Genomic DNA, 23260 nt, shown 5'->3' on the forward strand with positions numbered 1-23260 from the left:
TTCTCCTGTGTGTATTCGCATGTGACGCACCATACTTCTGTAACAACCAAACTCAGAAAGCCAAAATCAGGAGCTGGAGATGTGGAGATGGGAAGCTCATCTACTGTTTCAGTATCTGAAGAGCTTTGATCTGATGTTTCAATAGTTTTTACTCCATATTTCAGTCATCACTGAGTCAGAAAGTGGGCCATTAGATGCTTTAGTGTTGCTTCTTGACCTAAATGTCTGGCCATAGGTTTGGAGTGAGCCGCCTGGAAAAGCATTTGCTGATAGCTTTTTTGGACTAAAAGCTGGCTTGTATCTAGCTTTCACTCCGTGTCCTGGATCCCTCCCTCAATACACCCTATCTTTAATCATTGCAAAATATGGGTAGATTAGGGGTTGCCCATCTATCAGTTATATTTTTTAGCATGGCATCTGGTGATTGCTTTAGGGGGAAGGACCAGCCCTCACACCACGCCCATTCACTCTGACGCAATCGCAGTCTGGTCTGGAGGGGTTTTCCCCACCTGAATGTCCACTACACTACATGTTTTCTTTTTTTCCCCAGGAACCATCCACACATAAATCTCCTATTAATTAGTTAAAACTTGGCCAATTGGTCCCCAAAATTAACGATTGAGGTTGATGTACGGACTAATTGCCACCTCTACACTATGCTTTTGTCCCCATGGATATCTTTGGCCACTAGCGCATAGGTCTCAAACTCAATTCCTGGAGGGCCGCAGCTCTGCACAGCTTTGCTCCAACCCTATCAAACACAACTGATCCAAATAATCGAGGTGTTCAAAAGAACCTTGACCACCTTCATTAGTTGGCTCAGCTGTGTTTGATCAGGGTTGGAGCAAAACTGTGCAGAGCTGCGGCCCTCCAGGAATTGAGCTTGAGGCCTATGCACTAGCGGGTAGTTCAGGATATCACTGTGTACACGCTTGACCCAAACCATGCAGCCCTTATCCAGTGCCTTATTTTGCATCAGGCCTTGGTAGATTGACATTTGGTTACAGCTTGAATCCACCAAAGCCAGATAAAATCCCCCCTGATACTCATGGCTATCTGATATGTGCCATTGCAAGCAGCTGCTGGTGCAAATGAGGCTTCATTACGTCAAACACATTTTTTTATTCCAGATTTTATCAGTAATATTGATATGATGCATAGGTACTTAAAGATGTAATAATTATTATTGGAACCTATTACATCGAAAGCAGGCATGTTATAGGCATTCATGCCCTTGCTTTGTTCGTTTTTTTTTTTTTTTTTTTTTTTGTTCCTCTGGCGCAGTTTCATTATATTAATGTTGTTCAAAATGATCTATTATCTTATTAATTGGTCTATATGTCACACTGTAATGCTGTTATTATGAGACAAAAATAAATAATAAAAGAAGAAAGTACGCAAGACACTTAAAGACCCGAGGAGGGCAGCAGAGCGCCTTTATGCGGTTTTAGATATTAGAAGAAGAAGATGATCGCCCTGAAGAGAGTTGTTTATTTGTAAGTCCTTTATTTTTCAGTTTTAAAACTGTATCTGCAGGTTTCTCAATGAGTCTACAAGCACAAATATACTTTGTTGTACAAGTGTCTTGTAAATACTAAGCTGACATTTCTGAGCTTTGTAACCAACGGGTGATTTTTAAGAGAAAGTACAAAAGACTTCAACAGGAAAATAAATATTACAAAGTTCATGTTTTTGGATATGTTGTAATGTTTTGGATATATAATCAGTACGATTAAACATTGTTGGGAATTTTTGTTGACATTAGCATAATAACTATAAAACTAACGTTATTAGTAGGACTTGGGCTATAACGTTACATTTGCAGGGTCGTTTACAGTCGCCATGAAACGAAAGTTGCTTTTCTTTCCCATTTCAACCGCTAACAAGCATTATACAATACTGAAGCCAAGAGTTTAAAACTGTTCAGTGTTCATTACCAACATGACTGTAGACTGAACAGTTCAGCTCATCTACAAAACTCACTCAGACCAACACAACAGTTCATAAACAACTCAAAATAGGTTTGCTTCACCAAACCACTGATAACAATCCACATTGATGGATTATTTTCATGAGTGAGGTTCATGTGCACTTTTTAGTTTCCTATATAACAATATTTGCATGTCTAGAAACAAGTTCTGTCATTGGTTCTCTGAGCTCTGTCTGTAGATAATAGATAAATCACTGATGCCTAATAACGTTTATTTATTTTCACACAAACTACATTTCTTGTGTTGCAACCTTTGATATTAAGTAAGTGTTCAGACTTCGACCTAGGCTGGTTGACTGGCTTTAGCTGGTTGGCCAGCCTGGTTTTAGAGGGGTTTTGGCTATTTTTTAGCTGGTCAGGCTGGGAACCCAGCCCAAACCAGCTATGTCCATCTTAAACCAGGCTAGTTTTAGCTGGTCATTTTCTATGGCTGGAAACCAGCCTGGAAGTGGCCAAAACCCCTCTAAACCAGGCTGGTTGTCCAGCTAAAACTAGCCAACCAGTTTAGGCTGGTTTAAGCTTTTATTTCAGCAGGGTTTATTACTCATAATTGAAAAATCTGTGTGAATTTAGAAACACAGCCGAGGAATAACTCTGAATGTTTCTCTTTTCAATCTATTTCATTAGGTGTTGGCTTGGAATCCGGACTGCATTGATATGAAGCCTGTGATCAAAAATAAAGAGTCTTTTCAGGGATCTCCAGAATCCAAATCCACTAATAATGATGTGGAAACTTTGCTTCTAAGTAAAACAGAAGAATCAGCTGCTCTCTTTTGCAGACGGATGAAATATCGAGTAAAAACTGATGAAACATCAGATCAAAGTTCATCAGATACTGACACAGAAGATGAACTTCTCTTCTCCACATCTCCAACTCCTGGTAAAAAGTTTGTCTGTAAGCTGTGTGGTTCAGAGTTTACTTATAATTCAAATATGGTGCGTCACATGCGAATACACACAGGAGAAGCTCCGTATGTCTGTGAAATCTGTGGGAAAGGGTTCAAACGTCAAGATTGGCTCAAACTGCACAGTACCGTCCATACTGGTATCAAACGCAAACGCAAGAAGACATTCAGCTGTGATCAGTGTGAGAAGAAGTTTAATGGTTCCACTGCTCTCCAAAGCCATTTAAATAAACACAGAGGCGAGAGGCCGTTCCCCTGCGCTCAGTGTGATAAAAGCTTCTTCAGTCATTCTGATCTGTATCGACACATCAATGACTGTCATTCAGAAAAAAAGCACAGCTGCTCTTTGTGTGGAAATGGATTCACACGCCGCACTTCATTGCAGAAACACATGCGGATCCACACAGGAGAGAGACCTTACTCCTGTCCACACTGTGGAAAGACTTTCCCCTATAAATACAGCTTTGAAATGCATCTTAAACTACACTCAGCCTGAAGTTGATGTAATGCACAGTATTTTACACCGAATGTGTTCCTGTTTATTTTGCCACCTCAATAATATCATTAATTTCTGGTTGTTACTTCTGATTCTTCTTGCTTTATTACATGGTTTCTTTTTGATCAGTTTTTCTATGAATATTATCACATCCTGAACCTAAAGACTTGTTTTTATTATTAATTAACTGAGCAATATGTTTAGCATTCTTTACATGAGGACTTTATAAATGTCTTTACTGCCACTTCACTGCAAACCTATGACTGATAATGTATCACAGTTTCCATGTTATTAATATTTAATATCTGAGAACTGATAATACTGAATAATAATTGATCACTAGATCAGCATATTAGAAAGATTTCAGAAGGATCACAAGACTGCAGTAATGATGCTGAAACTCAGCTTTGCATCACTTGAATCAATGACATCTTAAAATACAGTAAAACACAAAACACTTAATTTGAATAAATATTTCATTCATTCATTTTCTTTTCGGCTTATTCCCTTTATCAGGGGTCGCCACAGTGGAATGAACCGCCGCCAACTTACTCAGCATATGTTTTACGCAGCAGATGCCCTTCCAGCTGCAACCTAACATACAGTACGACCAATTAAGTTTATTCAATTCACCTATAACGCATGTCTTTGGACAGTGGGGGGAAAGCTGAGGAAACCCACGCCAACATGGGGAGAACATGCAAAATCCACACACAAATGCCAACTGACCCAGCCGGGGCTCGAACCAGTGACCTTTTTGCTGTGAGGCGATCATGCGACCCACTGCACCACCGTGCCATAAATATTTCAGTTGTCGGCAAATAAATGAAGCAATGCTGAGAGTAAATGAGGACATTGTTTCCATTTGAGGGACTTTCCATATGAAGTCATTCACACTGGAAGCTTTTCAATTCAGAATTGAATTTATTATTTATTTTTTATGATAGTTTCTCACCTATTGTCTCCACTTCTAGAGATTAACCCATGAAAGAAAAGAGAGGAAATGCCCCAAATATATATTCAAGCATGTCCTGTGATACAAGCAGTGCACAAATATTTCCCTTTTTGATTTAGCTACGGGTTTTACTTGTGTGTTTGTATTATTGTGGATTCATTTCTGACTATTCCTGATATATATATATATATATATATATATATATATATATATATATATATATATATATATATATATATATATATATATAATAACAGAACGCCATTCACAGGTTAACACTTAATAGATATCTGCAGCGAGATCAAGATCTGAAACAGAAGATCAAGATGTGCTTTTATCATGTCATAGTGTTGATTTACACTCAAACCTTTAAACATGCAGACATATATGTGAAAGGTGTTTGTATAACACAGCTTTAGGTTATTTGTCATTTTATAATGGATCACCGACAGGAATACAAAGAAAGATATAAAGAATATATCTATACATATTGTATTTAAAGTTTGAGTGTAAATCAGCAAATATCAAATTTGATCTTCTGTTTCAGATCTTGATCACACTGTAGATGTCCAGTAAGTGTTTTACCTGGCAAACGTGTTCTGTTATTTTAAAATAAGCACGTATAACAGGATTTTTCAGAAATTAGTCTACGCTAATATAAACACTTGATTGAAAACTGTGGCTAAAGAGAAAGGAAGTCATTTGTGTACCTCTTGTATCACTGAATGGACCATTATTGGAAGATTTAAAACATGTAAATGTGTGTAAATATGTGTGTGTTCACAGTATATTCGTGTGGACATTTCCTCTCTGTATTCACCAGAGGACTCATTTATGGGGTAATTTTCTAGAAGTGCAACCAGAAGCTGTGAAAATAATAAAACCATTTGTTATTTATTTAAAAGCTTCCAGTGTGTTTGACTTAAAATAAAGTCCCTCAAATTGAGTATTTACTATCATTTACTCTGACCACTGCTGCATTTATTCAGAAAGAACTAAAATATTGTGAAATATTACAATCTGAATTAAGTGTTTTGTGTTTTACTGTATTTTAAGATGTCATTGATTCAAGTGATGCAAAGCTGAGTTTCAGCATCATTACTGCAGTCTTATGATCCTTTCTAATATGTTTAGATCTAGTGATCAATTATTATTCAGTATTATCAGTTCTCGGATATTGAATATAAATAATATGGAAACTGTGATACTTCATCAGTCATAGGTTTGCAGTGAAGTGGCAGTAAAGACATTTATAATGTAACATCCTCATGTAAAGAATGCTAAACGTAATGCTCAGTCAAATAATAATTAAATTAAAAAAGAAATCTTTAGATTCAGGTTGTGATCAGATTCATTGAACAACTGATAAAATGAAACCATGAAATAAAGTAAGAAGAATCAAAAGGAACAACCATAAATTAACTATGTTATTGAAATGACAAAATAAACAAGAACACATTTGGTGTGAAATTCTGCGCATTACATCAACTTCAGGCTGAGTGTCATTTAAGATGCATTTCAAAGCTGTATTTATAGGGGAAAGTCTTTCCACAGTGTGGACAGGAGTAAGGTCTCTCTCCTGTGTGGATCCGCATGTGTTTCTGCAGTAAAGAGGCACGTGAGAATTCATTTCCATACAAAGAGTAGCTGTGCTGTCTTTCTGAATGACAGTCCTTCAGGTGTCATTTAAGATAATGTTGACTGAAGTAGGTTTTGTCACACAGAATGCAGGCGAACGGCCTCTCGCCTCTGTGCTTATTTAATTGGCATTTGAGATCTGTGGAACATTTAACTTCTTCCCACACTGATCACAGTTGAATCTCTTCACATGTTTGTGCTTGTATTTGACACCAGTATGGATTCTGATGTGATTTTTAAGCCAGTCTTTCAGTCTGAACACGTTCCCACAGATTTAACAGATGAACAGAGCTTCTCCTGTGTGTATTCGCATGTGATGCACCATATTTAAATTATCAGTAAACTCTGAACCACACAGCTTTTTACCAGAGTCGGAGATGTGGAGATGGGAAGTATCTGATGAACTTAGATCTGATGTTTATTTCAGTCGTCTGCAAAAGAGAGCAGCTGATTCTTCTGTTTTACTCAGAACCAAAGTTTCCACATCATTATTAGTGGATTTGGACTCTGGATCTTCCTGAGAAGACTCTTCATTTCTGATCACAGGCTTCATATTGATGCAGTCCAGATTCCAAGCCAACATCTAATGAAACAGATTGAAGAGAGAAGTAAACATTCAGAGTTAATCTTCAGTTTCTCATTACACACAGATTACTCAAATATGAACAATAAAGAAACCCCTAATGTTGTATGAGCACTTAAGATCAATGGTTGCAACACAAGAAATGAGTGTTCAGATTGTGTCAAAATAAAAGTTAACAACCTATATCAAACAGATGGAGGACCCATTACAAGTGCTTAAATAATCTTCTAATATCACTTAATATTGCTTACACAGTTCAGAAAGTTTAATTAACTCATTGTTTACACGACACTTATGATTTAGTTGAGAGACACAGATGAAACACGGGATTTGTTTGATACTCAATTAGTGATTTGCTGATACACAGTTTTAAAATTGAACTATACTGAAGGACTCACGTGCAAATCAAGTATTATTCTAACATCGTCGGGTTTGTTTACAACTATCCTGTTTTGTACAAAATACAATTATCTTCTGATATTTGCGGTAAATTGGACTCATAAAGGCGCATTGCTGCCCTCCTCAGGTATTTGAAGGCATACACATTATAATGGCTCATTTTGAAAGGTCCTGCGTCCTTCATATTTTTACGAGAAGATTAAAATGAAATATAGGGATGTTTAAGAAAGACAAGATTAAAAAATCAACAGTATTAATATAATGAAACTATGCCAGAGGACAAAACAAATATAGTAACAGGCGAAAACCAATACCTGCGATACATTCTCATAGATTTACATTAATACTTTAATAATTCATATTATTATCACGTATTTTATTACATATGCATGGTTTTAACTTTAATACTGGATATATGTATATAAAAACACAATAATGTGTTGACGTAACGAAACCTCGATAGCTAAATGCCGCGATTTCAGCAAACAAAGCATTTTTAGTTTTTAAAACTTTTAATTTTTAGTTCACCGCACCTAAAACATTTGAGTTTGTTTTTATGCGGTTGTACAGATTATAGTTTGCATTAAAGGTAGAAAAGATTATTTACCGTAGTTTCATTGTTTTTACAATACAAAACCTTGCATTTTAACAGGGGTGTGTAGACTTGTTATATCAACTGTATGTATGACTCAGAATATAACCCAAATTTAACCCAAAGAATGACCAGTCTGTCAGATGAAGAAGAGCCGGAGTCAGAGATTCAAATAATTAAAGTTTACTGAAGATAGTTTGCAGTTTCATCAGCAAAAGCCAGCTTCAACACTCGCGATGAGTTCCTATAGGCCGCTCTGCTTACAATCACAAAATCAACAACAATAGGGTAGATGCCGAGCTAGTGTTCCTTCCTGATAATCGTCCGGTAAACGGTTAATGTGACTTTTTTCCATTTTATACGGTTTCTTTTACAGCATCGATGTTGTAATGTAATTAAAATACAATCAGCTAAATAGACTTTAGCATTCATGTAGTTGCTCAAGTGTGAAACGAGACGAAAAGCGGTTTACTCGCACGCGCCCATCAGAATCGGCAGGCTAGCGCAGAAGCTCCATTGAATATACTAGGGTAAAATAAATGTTCATATTATAAAGACATGGCGGGGAAAAATGTAATTGAATGCAGTGCTTCTTGTACAATCTGACACCCACTTTATATCAGATATCACTCAGGCAGTGGAGATCACTGATTAAAAAAAAAAAACAGACCTTAAACGCGCTGATTTTGCTATGGTATACAGTTCACCTGAAGCACTTAGCTCAGGTTACTGTCGAATTAAACGTCCTTTAGCATACTTCCACATCTACCCTATTATACTCTCTACACAAGACCAGAACAGGTATGATTCCAGTAAACTGTTACGATTGTTCATGGCAAAGATAGACAATTCTAAGTGAAGTTTAATTCAAAACTAATTTCGAGAGGAGCACGTGCTCATGATTGACCCAGCTGGCCCACATTAGCTAATCATGATCCTCCAATAAAAGGATCCCAAGTAACTATTTATATCCTCATTTCCTTTCTACAACTGTCTTCATCTGGAAGAAACCCCTCTCCTCCCCTTCTTCCACCTTTATCCAGAATGGGTGGCACGGTGGCCGAGTGAGTAGCACTGCTGCCTCACAGCAAGAATACTAATGGCGCCGGGTCCTCGCTGGGCCATCTGGTATTTCTATGTGGAGATTGCATGTTCTACCCATGTCCGAGTGAGTTTCCCCCGGGTTCCCCGGTTTCCTCCCACCATCCAAATATGCTCTATATTATAGATAAAATAAGCCTAAATCTTTTTTCTTATGTCTTAATCTCAGGAAGTTCACCTTGGCCTCAGCAGTGGGGGAGTTTGAGATCGACCTGAGCTCAATTTCCCCTCGGGTTCTCTCCTGCGACAGCACGCCAAAAAAGCTATGCATAAGTCATGTGCTAAGTGTGAACTCTTGAAATATGTACGTCAATGCGGGGTCGTATCTGAGTCCAGATAGGGATGGCGACAGGAGGCTTGGGTCAGGTCGCCTGTAGAAAATTAAGAGCTGGTCTCAGACCTGTAGAACTGACCCATCAGACGCATAAACACAGGCAAGAGACAATCTGTTTTAAAAACCCAAGGTTGTTTCTTCGTACTCTCAGCCGTCTTATCTAACTCGTTCAAAACTAGTATAAACAGCATTCGGGCTGCCATATTCTTACCACACACAAAAAAGGAAATCACTTTTAAAGAATTTACCGTAAAAATAGCTAAATCACTTTAGACATTTTAGATAGTATTAACTCATAGAAATAATGACAGAAACAGTTGTTCCCAATCATCAGTTCCACTCGAGGTCTCCGTGACCTGACCTAGTTTGGTGGCTTCTGAAAATAGAGTTCCATAGGCCCCGTTTACACTGTCAGGTCTTGATGCCCAATCCGGATTTGTTGCCTATATCTGATTTTGACTTTTTGCCTGTTCGTTTACACGTTCTTTTAATTGTGACCCATATCCAATTAATGTGTTAACACATGCCATACAATTTACGACATTGCGCATGCATAAAGGCGGGTTCTAGCACCTGCACCACACTAGCCACGATGGAAGAAATCGTCTTGCTTTTAGTGAAATTTGAGAAGTTCGCCCAACTTTAAAATGATTTTGAGGAGGAGAAGGAGGGAAAGGGCTATCATCGAAGCTTGCGCCTATAGATTATATATGGTGTCCTCCACCAATCAGAGAAATTTGTGGGTACGAGAGAGATCTCAAGTCTGGTGGGAGCAAATTGTGGTGACTGACCACTTTCGTCAGTTGTTGTTCTTTACCGCATCGGCGTCTCCACACACACTCCTCCTTCTACGTCATTAAACCGCAGAGAAGTTTAATGACGTACAAAACGGATCACCTCAATAAATCCGATCTGCCTGTTTTCATGATAGTCATATTGTCACATATCTGATGTGTATCTGATTTATTTCCACATATGAAGGAGGCATGACACCGATCTCTGAATATCCGAAAGCATGCGTTTTTTCTGTTTACTTGATCATAAATCTGATCCGATCTGTGTCACATATGAGCAAAAAATCGGAATTGGGTCTCATTTAACTGGCAGTGTAAAGGCGGCCAACGAGACAGGCAAATGCACTGAACATTCTTATATTAAGCAATGTGATAACTTTATTATTTAAATAATCATATTAATAAAGTTGTGAGAAAAAGAATAAATGTTGATCAATGCTGGGACAGATTGGAAGGCAGAAATCCAAATCCATCAGCTTAGTCCCTTTAATAATCAGGGCTCGCCACAGTGGAATGAACCGCCAACTTATCCAGCATATGTTTTATGCAGTGGATACCCTTCCAGCTGCATCCCATCACTGGAAAACACCCGTTCACACACATACACTACGGAAAATTTAGCCTACCCAATTCACCTATACTGCATGTCTTTGGACTTGTGAGGGAAACCGGAGCACCCGGAGGAAACCCACGTAAACACGGGGAGAACATGCAAACTTGACACAGAAAAGCCAGCTGACCCAGCCGGGGCTCAAACCAGTGACCTTCTTGCTGTGAGGTGATTGTGCTACCCATTGTGCCACCGCATCGCCTGTGCGTAGTGTATGTGTGTGAATGAGAGTGTAGGGGTGTTTCCCAGTGATGGTTGTGGCTGGAAGGGCATCCGCTGCGTAAAACATATGCGGGATAAGTTGGCGGTTTATTCAGCTGTGGCGACCCCTGATTAATAAAGGGACTAATCCGAAAAGAAAATGAATGCATGAATAAAACATATTTCTAAAGGTGACGTTGACTTGAAATGTTTCCTGGATGTTGGTACCAATCAAAGAAATCCATATATGCAAAGAAAACAATATTAATTAGTTTACAAATTAAGTGATGTGTAATAAAATGAAATGACGCAGGGAAAAAGTATTGAACACATGAAGAAAGGGAGGTGTAGAAAGGCAGTGAAAGCCCAGACAGAAACTAAAATCTCTCAGTAGTTCTTCAGCATCCCTCTGCCCTTCCTCAGTGTCAATGAATATTAGCAGCTTCAGTCCAACATCTACATTAGCAAGAGGATGAAGATGAAACCAGGGTGGACATTACAGCCAAGACAACAATCCAAAACACACCCTACTGAAAAATCCAGCTTAAACCAGCCTAGGCTGGTTGGCTGGTTTTAGCTGGTCCACCAGGCTGGTTTTAGAGGGGTTTTGGCCATTTCCAGGCTGGTTTCCAGCCATTTCCAGCCTGGTCCTAGCTGGTCAGGCTGGGAGATGACCAGCTAAAACAAGCTTGACCAGCTCAGCCAGGCTGGGAGCCCAGACAAAACCAGCAATGTCCAGCTTAAACCAGGCTGGTCAAGCTGGATTTAGAGGGTTTTAGCTGGTCATTTTCCAGCCTGACCAGCTAGAACCAGGCTGGAAATGGCTGGAAACCAGCCTAGAAATGGCCAAAACCCCTCTAAAACCAGGCTGGTCATCTAGCTAAAATCAGCCAACCAGCCTAGGCTGGATTAAGCTGGATTTTTCAGCAGGGCAGCTAAGGAAACTCTCAAATGGTGCAATCTATCTTTTGCAAACTAGCCTATCTTAAGTCAATTCTGACAGATTGTTCATTTTTGGGTTAACGCTGTCGGCTCCCCAACAAAACGAACACTTGTTTTTATCTATTAGGTTGTATTTTAATAACATTTACGCTCAAACCTTAAACCCAGCACTTACATTTATGCAAAAACCGTAATCAGTGTCGTTCAGTGTGACAAACTACTGTGGCTGTGAATGTGTAATTCCTCTGAATGTCCGGAGGGCGCTGTTTCATTGGTCGCCATGATCTGCCGTGAAGCGAAGAAGAAGACGAAACATGCATGAGAAAGTTGTAAAACGGACCAGATTGGATTTTTCACTGGAAGAAAGATAAATGTCGCTGGTTTATAAGTAAGTGCTTTATTGTTACAATATACATATGCATCGTGTTTTAGTAAGTTTTTGAATGGGTCTTCGCGTTGTGAGTTAAAAAACGACGAACAAATAGGACAAAAACGTGTGTGTGTGTGTTAGAAAAAAGTTTCACGTGATAACTACAGTTTCTGTAGTGATGAATGAATAGTGTTTTTGTTTATTCATTAAGTTACTTATTTACTTATTTAAAACGAGAAGGAAGTGACCCAGCCAATGAATCTTTACAAAGCAATGTGTTTGGATCTTTAGTGTAAATACTTCAGTAACGTTAGTCACTAACAGGGAGTTTTATTAGATATATTTTATATGTATGTTCACAAAAGTAAAATGTTTGTGTGTGTGTTTTTTATTTTTTACAATTTTGTTTTTATTTGTATATTATTATGTACACTTTAGTATTTTTCAAACATTATATTTTACACTTAATTTATTATTTGCTTTGTTATTGTTTGTCTTTGTGTGCCCCGTTAAAACACACCTGCCCCAGTGTCAGCTGTTTTAATTTCCTTTATAAACAATATTTATATATTTGTATTATGAAATTAGTCTCTTCATTGGTCCACTGAGTTCCATCTGTTGACTCTTTCCTGTTTTCAAGTTGTTTAAGCACTGATGCCCGTTTGTGTTCACAAATACGGTACACTTAATTCCTTTTATTGTTGAACAGATCATCTATCTTGCAACATCTTTTGAGTTTTAAATGTGGTGTAAGTATCTCAAGGGCTTTCTGTATTATTCATTAATGTAGAATAGAATTTTGTTGCTAGATTTAGCGAACAACCAACAATTGTAGTTATTTAGCTTTTAAAAAAGCAAACATTTTTAGTAGACCTGAGCAATTCCAGCGTTATTGATGTGACATTTGAAGTAAAAATTCAAAGCATAAATTCACAGGGAAAGGGAATAGATGAAGAGTCCAGATGCAAAAGCCGCTAAACGTCACTTCCGCCAAAAATTAACTAATAACATTGAGTGAATGCCTTAGGCACGTAGTACACCATCAACAAATAGATTTGCTTCAAATGATCTAAATTGCAGAGTCAGCCCATTCAGAAATAACAGTTTGTTGGCAAAAGCCTCTAAATGGCACTTGCCTTTGACAGCAAAAGCCGCTATGTCCCGACAACCAATTAGAAGGCGCAAATGGATACGCCGTCTTTTTATGAGGAGACTCTTTTATTCTGCTTTCGATTTAATTTTAAAAGACGGAGTTTGATAAATTGGATGAGCCTGTCTGACTGTCAGTGAATGTCAAATAAAAACGTCCCTTACCTCAAAACTGCATTATAAGAAAAAGAAAACGCACTGTACAGTCAGAAGTGTAACATCATAACAGCATTCATAATGTTTTTTGCGCAGTGACGCTACTTTAAGTCAGATTTACTATACAATAAACAGCAACTCCGTTTTACGAAATGCCGTTCTCTTATCCACGTGGATGCTATGAGGATAAACAAGCGATGAAAAAGAGACCAAGAGTATTTGTATGACCTTGAGTATGGTGAGAATGAATGAATGACAGCTTCTAAAATTGTCTGAGAGGCATTCCCTTTTTGCCCAGTAGGCCTACCTTGTGTTTTATTTGCTAATTTAAGCTATTTTTTAAAAGATTAATATAATATATAAAACTATACATTATTTAAATTACTTCATATTACATATTGACCTTATTCTACGATGCGGAAGTGCGCTCGTTTTTTGCGATTGTTTTAGGACTTCCGATTCAGTTGCCTATGGGAGAAATGACTAGAAATAATAAACGGCAGAAAACGGTCAAACTACTCGCTCTACAAACAAGTGTTTGCATGACTATACATAAAAAGTAGAATAATATAATGAGAAAAGATCAGTTTGCAACATAAAGTAGCATTACGAGCTGTTTTTAACCTCTAAAAATGAATGGACATGAATGAGACCGGAAGTTTCGAGCCAAAAAGATTCAAATGGCTGCGCCCGCTCGTACGCGTAGAATAAGGTGAATACGTCTGATAAGCTTTTTATATTAATGGACAATGCACAGATATTGATGTTTCATAATGTTTTTACACTACATTATTTAAATCTAACAAGCTTAGTTTACAATGTTTGCAATGTTTACATTGTTCTACTTATATTAAATCTAAATCCCAAATATCAGAAATGACAACAGATTGTTAAGATTTAATTAATGTCAGTTTTAATGTTATTGATTAATGGACTTGACAGATTCCATTCATTTTCCTTCTGCTTTTTCCCTGGCTTATCACAGTGGAATGAACCGCCTCTTACTTGACAGATTTATGTATTTTTAATTTTAGGTGGTTTGTGTAATGGGTTTTATATTTGGTAAAATAATTTCGAATTGCATCTTAAGTGATTTTCAGCTAATTACACTGTCTTGTCTCAATAGGTGGATTTAAAGGTTTTTGCAAAAAAAGCACAAGTGGATTTAGCTGTTTTTTTTTTGACGCAAAAGAATATTTTCCTTGTTAAAAACCAAAAGAATTGTCTGTCTAAAGGGACATTTTTGAAATAAAGTGATTTTATTCACTAGCTAATAACCTTTTCATTGTCTATAAAATTAAACTTCTGAAGCTAATCAGAGGAGCCTGATAGAAAAAGCCCATTTATAAGAAATAAGGTCTGGTGGATTTTGAGGGATTTGCATCTGAACTCTTCATATGTTAACACAATATTGAAACATCTGTTTATATTTTACAAAACTACTAATCACAGAGTTATGGGATCAGTAAAATATCAATCTGTAAACATTTTTTACATTTAAAATGGGGAAAATAAGCATGCCCTAAAGTCTGCAGTTTACAGTAGACAACATACTTTGTAGAAATTCAGTGAATTAAACTGGACAACTCAAAAGAAACAATGATAATCAAAATAAGAGTTGACTCACTATAGAATAAAAATCATTGATTTTATTTAACATTTTTGCATTCATGAGGGAAAAGCTTGGTTATGGATGTGACGTCTCTCCGTTATGGATGTCACAGATGTGAAATTGCCACTTGTGTGATTTTGATAAAACACTGACAGAGACATTTTTGAATTTCAAAAGTACTGTAAAATACTTACTACTAACACACAAAACCTAGAAAGGTTTTTTTTTTTGGTGAAAACATTTTTTTTTCATGGCAAGGTTGACATTTGCATGGAATTGCTTATACATGTTGTGTATGAGAATTAAACAGTTAAAACACAGTTAAACAAAGAACTATATCAAGAACTTTCTGTATTATTAATAAATGCAAACTATAGGTTTAATGAGTTGAAGAATGTTTACCTCTCATTTCAGTCTGTTTCACTAGATGTTGGCTTGGAATCCGAACTGCATCAATATGAAGCCTGTGATCAAAATCGAAGAGTCCTTTCAGGAAGTTCCAGAGTCCGAATCCACTAATAATGATGTGGAAACTTTGGTTCTGAGTAAAATTGAAGGATCGGCTGCTCTCTTTTGCCAGCGACTGAAATATGAAGTTAAAACTATTCAAGAATCAGATCAAAGTTCTTCAGATACTGAACTGGAAGCATCCATCTCCAAACCTTTGAAACGGAAAAAACCAAGGAGAAATGCTCTTGGTAAAAAGTACGTCTGTAAACTGTGTGGCATTGAGTATCGCCACAGCTCAAACCTAGGGACGCACATGCGAATACACACAGGAGAAGCGCCGTACGTCTGTGAACTCTGTGGAAGAGCCTTCAGGCGTAAAGACTGGCTTAAACTGCACAGTAGCATCCACATGGGTGTCAAACGCAAGCTTGTAAAGAAATTCAGCTGTGATCAGTGTGGGAAGAAGTTTATTGGTTCCACCGCTCTCCAGAGTCATTTATATCAACACAAAGGCGAGAGGCCGTTCGCCTGCGTTCTGTGTGACAAAACCTTCTTCAGTCAAACCAATCTGAAACGCCACCAGGTCGATGCTCATTCTGACAGCAAACCGTTCAGCTGCCCTGTGTGTGAGAGTGGATTCTCACGCCTTTATTCGCTGGAGAAACACATGCGGCTTCACACAGGAGAGAGACCTTACTCCTGTCCTGAATGTGGAAAGACTTTCCCTTTAAAATACACCTTGAAAATGCATCTTAAAACACACTCGGCCAAAGGTTGAGCATTCATTAGAGTTGTGGCGAAAAATCTAAACGGTTTTCAAAATGCATCGATATTCTCTCTTGAAATGATTGTAAACTTAGTTTTTAGCAGCAGATGAAGCTCTAGGCTATTTTAAAACGGCAGACGTCGCTCTAGGCTAGTTTTTAACAGCAGATGGTGCTCTAAGCTAGTTTTTAAACAGCTGATGGCGCTCTAGGCTAGTTTTTAAACAGCAGATGGCACTCTAGGCTAGTTTTTAACAGCAGGTGGCGCTCTAGGCTAGTTTTTAAACAGCAGATGGCGCTCTAGGCTAGTTTTTAAACAGCAGATGGCACTCTAAGCTAATTTTTAACAGCAGATGGCCCTCTAGGCTAGTTTTTAACATCAGATGGCGCTCTAAGCTAGTTTTTAACAGCAGATGTTGCTCTACGCTAGTTTTTAAATAACAGATGGCACTCTAGGCTAGTTTTTAACAGCAAATGGCGCTCTAGGCTAGTTTTTAAAAGCAGATAGCGCTCTAGGCTAATTTTTAAACAGCAGATGGTGCTCTAGGCTAGTTTTTAAACAGCAGATGGCGCTTTGAGCTAGTTATTAACAGCAGATAGCACTCTAGGCTAGTTTTTAAACAGCAGATGGCGCTCTAGGCTAAATTTTAACAGCCAATGGTGCTCTAGGCTAGTTTTTAACAGCAGATGGCACTCTAGGCTAATTTTTAAACAGCAGATGGCGCTCTAGGCTAGTTATTAACAGCAGATGATGCTCTAGGCTAGTTTTTAATAGAAGATGGCGCTCTAGGCTAGTTTTTAAAGATTAGATGTCGCTCTAGGATAGTTTTTAACAGCAGATGGCACTGCAGGCTAGTTTTTAACTGCAGATGTCGCTCTAGGCTAGTTATTAACAGCAGATGGCGCTGTAGGCTAGTTTTTAACAGCAGATGTCGCTCTAGGCTAGCTTTTAACAGCTGCTGTCAATCTAGTCTAGTTTTTAAACAGCAGATGGCGCTCTAGGCTAATTTTTAAACAGCAGATGGTGCTCTAGGGTAGTTTTTAACAGGGGATGGTGCTTTAGTCTAGTGCTGCATCCCAATTTGCATTCTGTCTATCCTAAATAGGATGCAAAAGTAGAATTGGTATGTCCCAAACCATAGTATGTTGAAAAGAGTATGCCAAATGTTCCCAGATGGTTTACTATTTCCAGTAAAAATTCGAAATGTAGAACCGTCCATACTCTAATTGCAAATATTGCCCACAACACATTGCACATTGTACGTGAATTTGATTAGAACTACAAACTTGTGTGTAAAGTCTAATATCTACCCAACTGGATCATATTTAAACCTCGTTTCCCGTGTTATATTTCATTTGCAACAACAATGTGAACTTGTATCAAGATATATTTTGACATTACATTCTGAATTCATAATTACCCATAGACCTGGGGAGATTTCTCTGCATGAAAGACTTGCAAATGGCAGATTGTCCTGCTGCTGCTTCTCCAATAAAGTAGGTCATTAAAAAGGAAAGAAATGTTAATGATGTGTCAAGATGATTGACAGGAGACGTAACTAAGCAACTAAGTAACTAAGCAAGGAAGTAGTATGTTCCTAAGCTTGCATACTCTTGTTACACACTCAAAAGTATAAACTTTTCCGTTACAAAAAAAGTACACAATTTCTTACGGCGTAATTGGGACACGGCACATGTTTTTTATGAGCAAATGGCACTTAATTTGGTTTTTAACATCAGATGACGCTCTAAAAAATGTAAATGTCCTAAATCTAAACTCAAATACTCATGAGGGGGAGCTCTTGTTGGTTTGGTGTGTCATATAAGATGGCTTTTATGTCACAAGTTTAATGTAAACACAGCTCACTGTGAACACTCTTGTAATTCCCTTTCTGAAATTTATTTATGATTATTTTTGGTTTAAGTGGTATTTGTTAGGAATTGGATGCAAGATGCATGGTTGTTTGTAAAGTAAACTATAAACTATCCTAGAGTGCCATATGCTGTTAGAAACTAGCCTAGAGCGACAACAGCTATTAAGAAATAGCCAAGAGCACCATCTTCTGTTAAAAACTAGCCTAGAGCGCCATCTGCTTAAAGAAACCTAGCCTAGAGCAACATCTGCTGTTAAAAACTAGCCTAGAGCGACAACAGCTATTAAGAAATAGGCCAGAGCACCATCTTCTGTTAAAAACTAGTCTAGAGCAACATCTGCTGTTAAAAACTAGCCAAGAGGGCCATCTCCTGTTAAAAACTAGCCTAGAGCGACAACAGCTATTAAGAAATAGGCCAGAGCACCATCTTCTGTTAAAAACTAGCCTAGAGCGCCATCTGCTTAAAGAAACCTAGCCTAGAGCAACATCTGCTGTTAAAAACTAGCCTAGAGGGCCATCTCCTGTTAGAAACTAGCCTAGAGCGACAACAGCTATTAAGAAATAGGCCAGAGCACCATCTTCTGTTAAAAACTAGTCTAGAGCAACATCTGCTGTTAAAAACTAGCCAAGAGGGCCATCTCCTGTTAAAAACTAGCCTAGAGCGACAACAGCTATTAAGAAATAGGCCAGAGCACCATCTTCTGTTAAAAACTAGCCTAGAGCGCCATCTGCTTAAAGAAACCTAGCCTAGAGCAACATCTGCTGTTAAAAACTAGCCTAGAGGGCCATCTCCTGTTAGAAACTAGCCTAGAGCGACAACAGCTATTAAGAAATAGCATAGAGCGCCATCTTCTGTTAAAAGCTAGCCTAGAGCACCATTTGCTTAAAGAAACCTAGCCTAGAGCAACATCTGCTGTTAAAAACTAGCCTAGAGGGCCATCTCCTGTTAGAAACTAGCCTAGAGCACCATATGCCGTCAAGAAAACTAGCCTAGAGCGCCATCTGCTATAAAGAAAACAAGCCTAGAGCGCCATCTCCTGTTAAAAAACTAGCCTAGAGTGACATCTTCTGTAAATTAAACTAGACTAGAGCGACATCTGCTTTAAATAAAACTAGCCTAGAGCGACATCTGCTGTTAAAACTAACATAGAGTGCCATCCCCTATTAAAAACTAGCCTAGAGCATCATTTGCTGTAAAGAAAACAAGCCTAGAGCGACATCTGCTGTTAAAAACTAGCCTAGAGGGCTATCTGCTGTCAAAAAAACAAGCCTAGAGCGACGTCTGCCGTTAAAAACAAGCCTAGAGCACCATCTCCTGTTTAAAAACTAGCCTAGAGCAGTGTTTCCCAACCCTGTTCCTGGAGGCACACCAACAGAACATATTTTGGATGTCTCCCCTATATCACCCATTCACTTCAGGTTTTGGAGTCTCTTCTAATGTTCTGGTGAGTTGATTCAGGTGTATTGGATTAGGTAGAGCTTGAAAATGTGTACTGTTGGTGTGCCTTCAGGAACAGGGTTGGGAAACACTGGCCTAGAGCAACGTCTGCTGTTAAAAGCTAGCCTAGAGCAGCATTTCCTGTAAAAACTAGCCTAGAGTGCCATTTGCTGAGAAGAAAACCATCCCAGAGAGACATCTGCTGTAAACTAGCTTACAGCGCCATCTGCTGTTAAATACTAAGTTCAAAATTTAGTCATTATAGAGATGCATTTTGAAAATTCCAGACTTGTTTTCTGGATTGTCTCCATTACTCCAACATTCATGTCACATGAGTTTTACTGGAAAATGTATTATTTTTGAGCCACACCCTTTTTTATTAATCTTTGTTCTTTATATTATCTTTTCAATAAAGATTGTGAGTGCACATGGTTTCCTTTTGATCAGTTTTTTATTTTTTCCAAGTTGTTTTGAGTGTGAATAAGTTCTATTACAACCACATTTTTAATATGTAAAATTATATTTTATACAAAGTTATATCTTGCTTTAATGGATCCTTTTCCCACTATTTTTACTTGCAAGTCAGTTTACTGGAATGCTATATTCAGCATTGTTTTGGTCACAGTGGCATCACGTAAACGTAAACCTTATAAATACTTTGGCAATACATTTGTCATGCCAATGAAGCAATTTATTATGCAAAATGTGTATTTGATGAATGAGTAGTGGAATATTCTGATTTGTGATATTATCAGGCTAGTTTTGTTGCGAAAATCTGGCAATCCTTCAGGAAAGACGTGACCATAGCCTCTCCCATGTATGTCATGCCAATAAAATTAAGTGAATTGAATTTGAGAGAAACTACTATTTACTGTGTTTACTATGTTTTTTTATATATGTATGTTCTTTTTAATGTAAACTTTATAGATGCATTGGCAATACATTTGTCATACAATGGATATTGTCATACAAATGGATATTATCAGGCTGATAATATTTTGTTGCGAAAAATCTGGCAACCCTGCAGGAAAGACCACACCATAGCCTTTTTACTAGTACTATTGTATGTTTTTTTTATATATATATATATATATATATATATATATATATATATATATATATATATATATATATATATATATGCACGTTTTTTAAGTTCTTTTTAATGTAAACTTTACAAATACTTTGGCGATACGTTTGTCATACCAATAAAGCATTATTTTTACAACATATAGGAGTAGTGGAATATTGATTTGTGCTATGATGGTAGTTTCGTTTTGTAGTTTTTGAAAATTCTGGCAACCCTGCAGGAAAGAGCAGACCATAGCTTCAAGTATCGGGGTGGTGTCTGTTTAGTTAGTTGGTCGCTGTTGCTCTGTTGGAATAAACCGGATTGTTTTGCTTCTCCAATTCAGTTAGTCGTTTCAAGGTTGCCGTTTCTCTTGGTGTCCTGACAGCATCGATATTAAACATGAAGCATGCTGTTAAAAAGCACGAGGCGACTGCGGAACGGGAAGGTCCGTCGAAGACTCCTGCTAAAAAGTTAACCTGTAAACTGTGTGGCAAAGAGTTCAGCCGTAAAACACATATGGCGAGTCACATGCGCATACACACCGGAGAGACGCCGTTCGTCTGTGAGTTCTGTGGGACCGGGTTTCGCTGTAAAGCATGGCTTAAAGTTCACAGGTTCATCCACACGGGCGAGAAACGAAAAGACGCGAAGAACTACCCCTGTGATCAGTGCGGGAAGAAGTTTCACTGTTCAACCTCACTGCAGAGTCATTTATACAAACACAGAGGAGAAAGGCCGTTCGCCTGCTCTCACTGCGACAAAACCTTCTTCAGTCAAACCAATCTGAACAGACACCACAAGGACTGCCATTGTGGGAAGCAGTTCAGCTGTCCCGTGTGTGGAAATGGATTTTCACGGCGCACGACGATGGAGAAACACATGCGGATTCACACAGGAGAGAGACCTTACTCCTGTCCACACTGTGGAAAGACTTTCCCCTATAAATACAGCTTTGACATGCATGTTAAACGACACTCAGCCAAAAGCTAATATATTGAACGATATTGCATGTCACACGAGTTCCTTATTTACCGTTTTAGACGTTGAAGTGCATTTGTTTACATTGTAATGGAGCAGAAGCTACTTACAATTGAGGATTCAGCAATAAAACGAAGAAGTAATACTCCCAAAAATGACTAACTGTTCAAAGGAACTGTATAGAGGTAAAGTTGGTTTTATATTCGCACATTCAAGTTGTAGTAGTACAACTTTATTGTCCTTGACAGAAAATTTGTTTTGGGCATCGATGGAAAAGACAATTGTCTCGCCATATTGCTGCAGACATTCACTAAAACAAGCAATAAAAACAATACAAAATACAACAGTTACAACATTTATAATGCTAATTAAGATAGACTCTTATTAAATAAACCCACTGAAACAGGTACAAAGGATTTCTTATAACGGTTTAACCTACACTTTGGGACTCTATATCTTCTACCAGTGGGAAGCAGTTCGTAATGTGGAAACAAATATTAGTTGGATCGTTTACAATCCTTTCCACCTGATTGAAGACACAATTCTCAAATAAAACTGGAGGATTAAAATATTCATCGTGCCCAACAATTTTCCATGCTGTCTTCAAGAGATGCATCAATTTAGATTTACACTGGATAGATAGGTTGCCAAACCACACTGTGATACCTCACCTGACAATGCTTTCAAGAACTGCTTTATAAAACAACATCATATGTTTCTTGTTAACTCCAAAAAGATGCAACCTCAGCAAAAAATACAATCTCTGGTGTAAACGAGAACAAACCCACTCAATGTGTGTTTTCCATGTGAAAGAACTGTCAATGTAAATGCCCAAGTACTTATAGGTTTCTGACTGAGTAATAGGATGGTCATGTACAACCACTTGGTCACCTATACATTTTGGGTCAAATACCATCTCTTCTGTTTTCTTAGTATTTATTTTTAGCTTATTTCTGTCACACCACTCAACGAACTGACTAATTTCTGACTGATAGATAACACCAATATCATCATTCTCATAAAGTAAGCTTAGTATGGCTGTCATCGGAGTATTTAAAAATACAATTTTTATTTTTGTTATTCGTATTTTTGTTATTGGTTGTCATTCATTCGTTTTTAAACTGTGACAGCTTCTTTCAGTAAAGTTTCCAGGTTGTTTCCTTTATTTTTGTCATTCGAAACATCACTAAAGATTGTTTCTGTTCTTGCTGGGTTCGATATATAACCTAATTTCGTTCTGTACAACATTAGTGCATCAATATACATACATTCACAATCTTTCCATCCTTAATAATAACAATAATGATAATACACCATTTATATAAAATAACAAAAATTAACAAAAAAATAAATAATAAGGTAAAATATGTAGCAGGGTGGTTAAAGTTCTCAAAATATGAAACCAAAATCCTCTAATGATGAATATAAACTACTAGTCTTGGGGACATTTTTTTAAATTTACATTTATGAATATAACATTTTAATAATAACAAATTATTCATCATATTAGATATCTTTTTATCCTTAAGTATTAAGCCAAACTTGATACTTTCCCATGAGAAGAAAAGTCAGACAGATATTTTTATGTTATATCCAAACTAATACTTCGTCCCAAATCTTTGTATCTCAGTACATTGGAAAAACGTGTTCAGTTGGTTCAATATCTAAATCACAAAACTGATGTACATTTGAGTCACCAATATTGAATATTAACCTTAGAAATTCTTTTGCAGGATAAATGTGATTCATCATTTTAAAGTGCACTTCTTTACATTTACATTTAATCTTTTTCTAATACCGTACACATTTTTCTTATTGTAATTAGACAATATTAAAGCTCTTTTAACAGGTCCTGGA

The 23260-nt window shown here is 37.5% G+C and overlaps 3 protein-coding genes and 2 pseudogenes across 4 annotated transcripts; 3 read left to right on the plus strand and 2 right to left on the minus strand.

Moving 5' to 3' along the window:
• LOC130240013 (gastrula zinc finger protein xFG20-1-like) overlaps nt 1–158 on the minus strand; it is a 614-nt pseudogene extending 456 nt beyond the window's left edge.
• A 1313-nt stretch (nt 159–1471) lies between these two features.
• LOC130240186 (gastrula zinc finger protein XlCGF67.1-like) lies at nt 1472–3476 on the plus strand. Its single transcript, XM_056471628.1, has 2 exons — nt 1472–1496; nt 2618–3476. Exon 2 carries the CDS (start codon nt 2648–2650, stop codon nt 3389–3391), a length of 744 nt encoding a protein of 247 aa, XP_056327603.1. The 5' UTR covers nt 1472–1496; nt 2618–2647; the 3' UTR covers nt 3392–3476.
• A 2312-nt stretch (nt 3477–5788) lies between these two features.
• On the minus strand, nt 5789–6543 carry LOC130240187 (gastrula zinc finger protein XlCGF8.2DB-like; annotated as a pseudogene).
• Nucleotides 6544–11841: 5298 nt separating this feature from the next.
• Nucleotides 11842–20203, plus strand: si:dkeyp-2e4.8 (oocyte zinc finger protein XlCOF15). 2 transcript variants are annotated; one of them, XM_056471625.1, is made up of 2 exons: nt 11842–11928; nt 15242–20203. In XM_056471625.1, the coding sequence occupies exon 2, from the start codon at nt 15255–15257 to the stop codon at nt 16053–16055; it is 801 nt and encodes a 266-aa protein (XP_056327600.1). In that variant the 5' UTR covers nt 11842–11928; nt 15242–15254; the 3' UTR covers nt 16056–20203. The 2 variants fall into 2 exon arrangements, with proteins under 2 accessions (XP_056327600.1, XP_056327601.1); XM_056471626.1 differs by having other exon boundaries at nt 15255–20203.
• A 502-nt stretch (nt 20204–20705) lies between these two features.
• Nucleotides 20706–22271, plus strand: LOC130240188 (oocyte zinc finger protein XlCOF19). The gene has a single exon (XM_056471629.1). The coding sequence runs from the start codon at nt 20825–20827 to the stop codon at nt 21413–21415; it is 591 nt and encodes a 196-aa protein (XP_056327604.1). The 5' UTR covers nt 20706–20824; the 3' UTR covers nt 21416–22271.
• The last annotated feature ends 989 nt before the right edge of the window (nt 22272–23260 follow it).

Source organism: Danio aesculapii, chromosome 13 (genome assembly GCF_903798145.1).
Source record: "Danio aesculapii chromosome 13, fDanAes4.1, whole genome shotgun sequence".
NCBI classification, from domain to species: Eukaryota; Metazoa; Chordata; class Actinopteri; order Cypriniformes; family Danionidae; genus Danio; species Danio aesculapii.